The sequence below is a fragment of the Nuphar pumila genome, chromosome 7, assembly GCF_984573655.1.
Source record: "Nuphar pumila chromosome 7, dmNupPumi1.hap1.1, whole genome shotgun sequence".
Classification (NCBI taxonomy): Eukaryota; Viridiplantae; Streptophyta; class Magnoliopsida; order Nymphaeales; family Nymphaeaceae; genus Nuphar; species Nuphar pumila.
The window spans coordinates 13,794,732-13,803,004 of record NC_143255.1 but is presented as its reverse complement, the minus strand read 5'-3'; the positions used below and the strand labels follow the sequence as shown (position 1 = coordinate 13,803,004).

The 8,273-nt window shown below is 37.4% G+C and overlaps 1 protein-coding gene across 3 annotated transcripts; it reads right to left on the bottom strand.

Annotated features, from left to right (window-relative positions):
* Window positions 1–756: 756 nt before the first annotated feature.
* Window positions 757–6,954, bottom strand: LOC149831206 (transcription factor PIF3-like). Of its 3 annotated transcripts, none has more exons than XM_090013742.1 (9): window positions 6,849–6,954; window positions 5,769–5,891; window positions 4,686–5,646; window positions 3,257–3,355; window positions 3,117–3,182; window positions 2,776–2,841; window positions 2,404–2,688; window positions 2,195–2,285; window positions 757–1,214 (listed from the first exon to the last, which is right to left on the bottom strand). In XM_090013742.1, the coding sequence occupies exons 2-9, from the start codon at window positions 5,879–5,881 to the stop codon at window positions 1,207–1,209; spliced, it is 1,689 nt and encodes a 562-aa protein (XP_089869868.1). In that variant the 5' UTR covers window positions 5,882–5,891; window positions 6,849–6,954; the 3' UTR covers window positions 757–1,206. The 3 variants fall into 3 exon arrangements, with proteins under 3 accessions (XP_089869868.1, XP_089869869.1, XP_089869870.1); XM_090013743.1 differs by having other exon boundaries at window positions 757–1,211; XM_090013744.1 differs by having other exon boundaries at window positions 757–1,211; window positions 2,195–2,282.
* Between the last annotated feature and the right edge of the window lie 1,319 nt (window positions 6,955–8,273).

The window sequence follows — 8,273 nt, the reverse complement described above, 5'->3', positions numbered from 1 at the left end:
CCGCCTAGGTCCCATCCCACTATGCCAAACCCCTTTGGGGCGTTCCGTTTTAGATAGCTAGACAACCATTATTTGAACACCATTTTACTTTTCACTTGTTCCCTCCTTCATTGGTGATCCCCATTTCACATTTATCAGTCCCCGGGCTCACCCAGTCTGAACCAACCAACGCAACAGATCATCTGTGGATTGGCTCGAGTCAAAAAGCTCTCTCTCTCTCTCTCTCTCTCTCTCTCTCTCTCTCTCTCTCTCTCTCTCTCTCTCTCTCTCTCTCTCTCTCTCTCTCTCGTGCAGGACTCATGTCAAAAAATGCTAAAGTACAAAATAACCACTTCATGAAATCTCACATCAGGATTTTCTTAGCAAAGAAAAGAAAAATATCATGATAACATTGCAATTACAACCTCCTATTTCAATATGCACACACATTTTTTTACTGCTACTAATGAGATAACTCATTGTATCAGAGACTAAGTATCAATTCCTTGCATATAGGATATGCAAATTGGGATATGTAAATATGGATTTTCTCAATCTGTCAATACGTAGGAAGGGACAATTTGAAGTCATAAACATAAAATTACCAACTAAAATTAATATTTTGAACTCGTCAATGCATAGCGACAGCTCACTATAAGATTTTCTACTTGCACTAATATAAACACTTCTTAGAAGCTTCTTTAAAGCAAAATCTTGCATGTATCTTCTCCCAGAACTACAGAAACACGAGCTTTTATTCAATACATGTCTGAATGATTTAAAGCACAGATGATATTTCAAGAATTATTAATCTTGTGTCATTTCAAGACAAGAACAGCAACTAGAGAAGGAAGAAAATTACAGCATTTTATTATACTATGAACCAGGTGCATTCATATGCATTCCCTTAGCTCAATAAACCCGCTGGGGTGCGTCTAAACGATAACTGGATCAACATCGAATACAACACAAGATAAGAGTAAGATAGGTACAATCATAGTTACAGCTCAACTACTACTCAACTTTAAAAAACAATTTAGTGCAAGATTTTGGCTGACGTACAAATTACCAGCCCGATTACACATCTGTATAAGCTATTCCTTTAGTTGTACTATCATCATCATGAGCTGTCTGGCCTCTGATTTTCTAGTGGATGTCACACTCTTGGTGCACATGCAAGATGCAATGCAAATATCTGCAGGCTCATAAGCTTTGTCGAACAATTCTTCAATCTGCTAAACAAGAGATTGGTAATGGGCTTACTAAAACAATTCCTTTGAAGTTATAGGTACAAGTACAACCCATCTCAAAGATTGACAATGGTAAACAATTGGAGGATTTGAATGCAATGATTCACAGTGTCATAACCACCTACATTCTATTAAGAATCCAGCTCTTTAGCATGAAGGGCAGGCTGGTAGACAAAATTGCTCATGCAATACACCCAACTTTTATAAAGGCTATTCCACATTAAAATTTCAAAGATTATCGAACCACTTCTAATGAAACTCATAAAATGATGCAAAACACAGTTGTTTTTGTACATGAAAGCAAGAGTGCATCACACATATTTCATACTTACCATGCAAAGGTGGCTTTAGGCATAGTTTGAAAGCTCGCTGGGTCAACCCGGTGACTTATTTGACTCGGCCCGGATCGTTCAAGTACTGGGTCAAAAACCAGTACAACTCGCCCATGTACAAAACTCGGCCGAGTCGGCTGAGTTTTAGCATGACTTTGCCGAGTTTGCCCATGACTCGGCTGAGCCGAGTCATGCATATATATACATACATGATATATTATATATGATTACATATATTATATGAAATATAATATAAATATTATGTATATTACATATAATGCATATTATATAATGGAAACTATATATACATATATCATATAATGCATATTATATATACACATCATATAATGCATATTATATATACATATATCATATAATGCATATTATATATAATATATTGATAACTTACAATAAAATATATATATATATATATTATATAAAATATAAACATAACATGACCCGGCCGAGTCACGAGTCACTCAAGGATGAGCCGAGTCACGAGTCACTAGGTTTCAAAACCATGGTTTTAGGAATAAAAGGTGAAAGGAGTTTCAGCTGCATCCACTTTTATGAATCTTAGAAAGCACACATCCTTTTTCAAATTCAATCACGTATAAGGAAAATCAATATTACCTGATCTGAAAATTTGAGGATTTGAGGATTGGACTCCTGCATCACAAACAACACTGCTACCACCAGAAGTTTCATGAAGTCTCTGACTCTTCTGCATCATATTTTAGTCATACAAAAAGAATAGTAGTAATGAGATAAAACAGAAAAGAGAGACAGTTCTAGATCTTTATCATTCAATACTGTCAAATAAAATAACTGTAACATCACACCTGTGATGCTAAGTGCATTTGTTGATAGCTAAGCTGGCGGGCATAATATTCCTGGAAATTCATATCATGAAGTTGACCATGCATGGGATTTAAAGATGAGGAGCACTGTGGCAACTGATTTGAATCAGGGAGCTGGGTTCTAGAGTGGTCCGCAGGTGGAACCTCAGGCAATTGAAAGGCACCATGAAATGGTGGTAGAGGTGCATGAGTCATAGCCAATGGTGACAGGTAATGTTGGATGCCAGGAAACATAAATGGCGCCATTCCTCCACTCATCCACATGATCTGCACAATCAAAAAATATGTTTAAAGAATAATCTCATTGCCAGAAAAGTAATTACTGAAGAAGAAAACTTGTATATGATCACATGCCTGTACTTGCAGCTGAAGAGATTTCAAATACTCGATCGCCTCATCCAACATTGAAGCCTTATCTGACTGAGTAACAAGAATTGACAAAACCCTCTTGGGAAATTAACAATCTAAAAAAATGGTCATAATATTGTAGATAATCCAGGAGTTGCATTAGAAAAGGATTATTACAACAAATGTCATTATTTGATCAATATAATAAAGCCATCAATTTAACTACCACATTTCAGTAGATAGGTGAGCCTAGTTAGAAGAAATCCACAACCATCAGAAGAATTTAGACAGATTCAATCACATAAATCTGAACTTTAAAAAAACGAAAAGAGAAAAGGACAATTCACCTTGTTGCAGTGAGGTATAAGCTCTTGCAATGCTTTCATCTTCTCATTGATCCGGTCCCTGCGTCTCTGCATTAGCCAAAACATAAAGCAAGGAACCAAAACGCTAATTGCAAGAATAAGATAGCAGAAATACAGCATACCCTCTCTGAAAGATTATGGACCTCAGATGCTCGGATTCTGCGAGATGACATAGACTTTGTAGGCAGCTTTCTGGCTTCAGCAGATTCATATTCTATGCCCTGCATGGTTTTCCCATACTGATTACTCCGCACCAAAAAAAAATCAGACCAATAATTGAAAGTCTACACATCCATTTCAATTTTCTCTCCCATATTCCTTTAAGGACCAAGAAAAGGTAGTTCATGCACAAAATTTTCAATTCAGGCTTCAAAGATACACACTTTGGATAACTAGAGATGGATGAGAAAATTAGAACAAATTAGTTGTGATGTACAGTGAGAGATAATAACTGATTGTAAGATGTTGAAAATGCATAACATGAGTCCTGGAAATCAACTGAAGCTGAGCAAAATATCAAATTCTCTAAAAAATTTCTTCTGCCGATTTCAAACCATTAGTTTTAGCATACCAGAAAATTACTTTTGTCTTGGGAAATAGTAAAATTCTAAACTCTGTCAGTGTTAGTGACCAAGTAGTTTTTTTTTGAGAGAGAGAAGTTAATGACCAAGTAGTTAATTCAGTACTTAACAACTAAGGATCCTACCAGGAAAAAATATTTCCTCATAACAGTTTGCGAAGAGAAAATCAAAAAGAAAAGAGCAGACAAAAGTACCATATAAAGTATGCATACACAAGCGTGCACACTTACACACATTCACACAAATGGAAAAAAGGAAAAAGGAGGAAAATAAAAGTAATACGCTATATAGGGAGAGAAAAAAATAAAAAAGCAAGTGCCAGAAAAGTAAAAGGAATTTGCAAAAGAAATGTAAAACAAGTCAATTACTACACTAAAAGTTGCAAATCTAGTTCAAGAAAATTCTCTATCAGACAATTATGATCCAGTTTTTTTGGATAAACAAATCATGATCTAGTTTTTGTTCCCGTTCCTTTTGCAAAAAGCTATGTATTAAGTGACAATTTGCAAAGATGGCACCAACAATATCTTCTAACTTAACATAATATCTTTTTCCTTTAAGAAGGGAAAAGGGTGAGTAGGGGATTGATAAAGGAGAGGCATCAATCACATAGTAAACTGTTAGGACATGTTTGTATATCGTTATGCTTGTAGATATCCCAGATTCCTTCCTTTCGCAGAATCAATGATACATGAATTCAGTTACAAATAGTTTGCTGATTAAGGAAATTTCTACGAAAAATTGAAACCAATTTTCACATTTTTCTCCTAAAGAAGAACTAGTAGCAGTACATAATAAGAAAAAAGTTGGGAGAACGAAAAATTGTAAGAGAAGGAAAAAAGAGGAAGAAAGGATGCAGGAGAAAAGGAATCAATAGAAGTATATGTTACTAAAAAAGCTAAATCTTGCAAGATTTTCCGAACCTAATAAAAATTCTGTTGGTTTAACTCATATAGAGATACTAACTGACCTCACTTGGGCAATCAGATTCATCAACATACTTGCTTTTTCTTTTCTGGGAATTCTTGCTAGAGGTTTTCCTGACAACCTTCACAGCATTGATGCCAGATGCACCTGAAGACGAAGTTCTTTCGAGAATGTCATCCACAGCCTGTCCCTTCTCACCGGTGGTTAACAGTCCCTGGGCAGGACCACTCTCCATGGGTAGAACATTATCTGTAGATTCACTAGTGAACAAAGAAGGATTGAGCTTGATCTCGCTTTGATGTATCTCACAATTCTTTAGCCCAACTGCAGTCATTGGTGGCTCGCCTGGAGAATTACGCTCCAGGTTCTTTGACCTGACATCAGGTCTTTCGCTAATTGGATTTCTCTTAGTCATAGCCATTTCTAGCCGAGCAAAATGTGAGAAGTTGACCTTCTTGGCAACATCCTGATCCAAACTGGATGTCCTTGGGTCAGTGGTGACTTGTTCTTTAGGGTGCAGCATCAGGGGTGAAGTTTGGTTTCCAGCTGAGTCACCCATAAAACCTGAACTAGACGATGGTGAACAAATAAGCTCTGATCTGACTATGCCATGCTTGGACAGGTTGCCGGTTTTGCATTCTTGAACCCTGGAAGAATCAGAAACACACTGTTTTAGCGTTTTCTCCACTTCTCGGACTTCATTGCTTGGTCTCTCAGCCTGAAGTATATTCGTGGTTGGCATTTCATTGAAAAAATTGGAGCACAATTCTTTAAATGGATCTTCAAGAGGGAGCCATGCCGCAGCTTCATCCCCTTGTGCCAAATCTTGGAGTCCCCACCCAATTTCATCCTTCTCCAGATCTGTGGACTCACTCCTTGCTGCTTGCTCAAATCTCAATTTAGACTTAGTTTTGTGACAACCAACCAATTGTTTCTTGTAATTTTGCGCTTGCAAGTCAACTTGACCATTTTGCCACATCAATTCCACAAGCTCCTGATCTTGTCTATCGTGCAAAGCAGAATTAGAACTCGTCAAGGTGCAGGTATTTTCAAAGATAAATTGGAAAAACAGAGCAAAATGAGCTGAACAGGGGGCGAAAAGCACAAAAATGGAGCTGGTGCTTACCCCATATTTTTCTTTTGCCGCCCAGAAACCAAACCACTTTTTGAGGCTTGAGTAAAACCTGAAAAAGGCTCTGTTCTCTCTCCCATAATCCAATCCGGAACACATCGATTCATCACTTCAGAACTGGCTCCTCGTACAGAAACATAAAAGGAAAAAGATAATGATTCAACAAAAGGGAATAAAGAAGTGCCATTATTATTTTAAGCAGATGTGCTGAATTTCAAAAGCCTAAAGCAGATAAATCATTAAGGACAGGAAATCAAAGTAGCAGAAACCAAAATGATAAAATAAGAACATTACATGAAAATAAATGTTCCATATCATAAGCAATTGAATTCCAGAACTTTGACTATATTGAGAAGGAAAAGAAGATGAAAACAAAAGAACTGCAACAGGTGTGCAAAAAGCACCAACAATATCCAGATGGCCTTCAACGAAAGACCAAGAAAATAAATAAGCAACAAGTAAAAAATCAAAACTTACATTTTCAGAAAAAGATAATAAACAAGATTCCAACAGACCAGTTTTAGTAGCAGAAAATTAAAAGCCCATATCAGGGAAGAACGGGTGAAAATGTCTCTCCAGAAAATCCACATGCTAAGGATGCTCAATTAACATTATACCCCACCAAATTCCACAAAAATAACTGATTACACATACCCCATTCAAAACCCATTAAGTAATACACAACCCATATGAGAAGAAGATAAAAAAAATAACAATGAGACAGCATCTCACACCCAAAGAAGGAAAACTAATAACCAAAATCCCATGAATTAATAATTGAAGGATTAAGATTTTCCACTGCCCACAATTGAAGGATTAATATTTGCAACTACCCACATGGCAAAAAGAAGGATAAAATCATAACCTCGTTCATTCTCTGCAATAATCGATATCAAAATGGTACAACACCCACAATCACCTTCATGAAAAAAGAAAAGAAGAAGAAGAAGACGAAGAAGAAAACCACAAACCAACCTAGAAGATGAAGAATGTTAAAATGCATTTCTCTCATGGCACCTATAAGAATTTGTGAAATAAAGGAAGCCAAATACAAATAAATGGGGAGACACCCACCTGGCTCAGTCATGTCCACTTTACTGTTCAGACTATTGAATTCTTCCGCAGGGGACATCAATCATAGAATGATCTTGCACCTGCAACTCAAGGGCAGAGAGTAAACATCGCACTCGCTTGCACTATGAACACAGCTTAACGATGGTTTGTTAACCATGGTCAGAATCCTGACCCACATCCATTGGAATTTCAAGTTTTGAATTTAATGTGGGTGAGGAAGGATGACACACAAAATGGAATTTTTATTTATGGGTTGAAAATATTTTATGTATTTGTTTTTATGCTGAGGAACCCTCACCGACTCGAGGAAAACCCCGGCCGAGGCCTCACGAGTCTAGGGGTGTCAACGGGTTGGGTTTGATTCGGACCCAAGTGAAATCAGACCTTGTCCTAATTTTTGGTACGGTATCGAGTCCGGATCTGAGTTTAATCAGACCCACTATAAGATAAATTATACCCCAACCCTATAAGAATTATATGAATCAGACCTGGGCCATACCTGATACATTGAAAATTTATGGGTCTTAATCAAAACTTGGGTTAGATCCAGGTCTAATATAAAATTTCACAAACTATACCAGGGCTGGGTTCATGTATTAATTGGACTTTCGTGTCCGAACCTGAGTCTTAATCGGGTCTTCTTATTTATCACTATACCCGAACCCTATCGGGTTTAGTTCGGGTCCGGTCTAGGTGAACCAGGCCGTTGAATGTGAGTAGGGGTGTCAACGGGTCGGGTTTACTTGGACTCGACAAATACCAAACCCTATAAGGTTTGGGTATGGTGATAAATAAGAAGACCTGATTAAGACTTGGGTTTGGTTCAAAGATCCGATTAATAGATGAATCCAGATATAGTTTGTAAAATTTTATACGAGATCCGAACCTAACCCAAGTTTCGATTAACACTTGCATTTTTTTAATCTGAAAATCATAAAAAATATGGTTTTACGGGGTTTGGTTCATGTAGTTCTTACCGAGTTCGGGTATGATTTTTGATATAGTGAATTTAATTAGACTAAAGTTCAGACCTGCTACTGAATAGGTTATTTTTTAATAAATATAAAAATATCAAAAAAATACTTTTTAAATATTATCCATCTTACGTAGCCCCTTTTTTAAAACGGCACGGCGACCTGACCGCCCTGGCTCAGCCTGCCATATGATGTGTCCCGAAGCCATTCGCCCCATTGCTGCAACCTTTCCCCCATTGACGCAGCCATCGGACAAGTCCTGCACGGCCTCAGCCATGTGCTGCAGGTTCAAACCGCCCTCCGCAACCTGCCACGATGCACCACGCATGCGAAAATTACAGCAACCGCCTGGCCCACTTCAACAACCGTCTAGGCCACTTGCGCACCAATTCCTGTTTAAGTGTTTTTGAATTTTTTCCTTGAATTTTTTCCAAAGCTTATTTAAGCCATA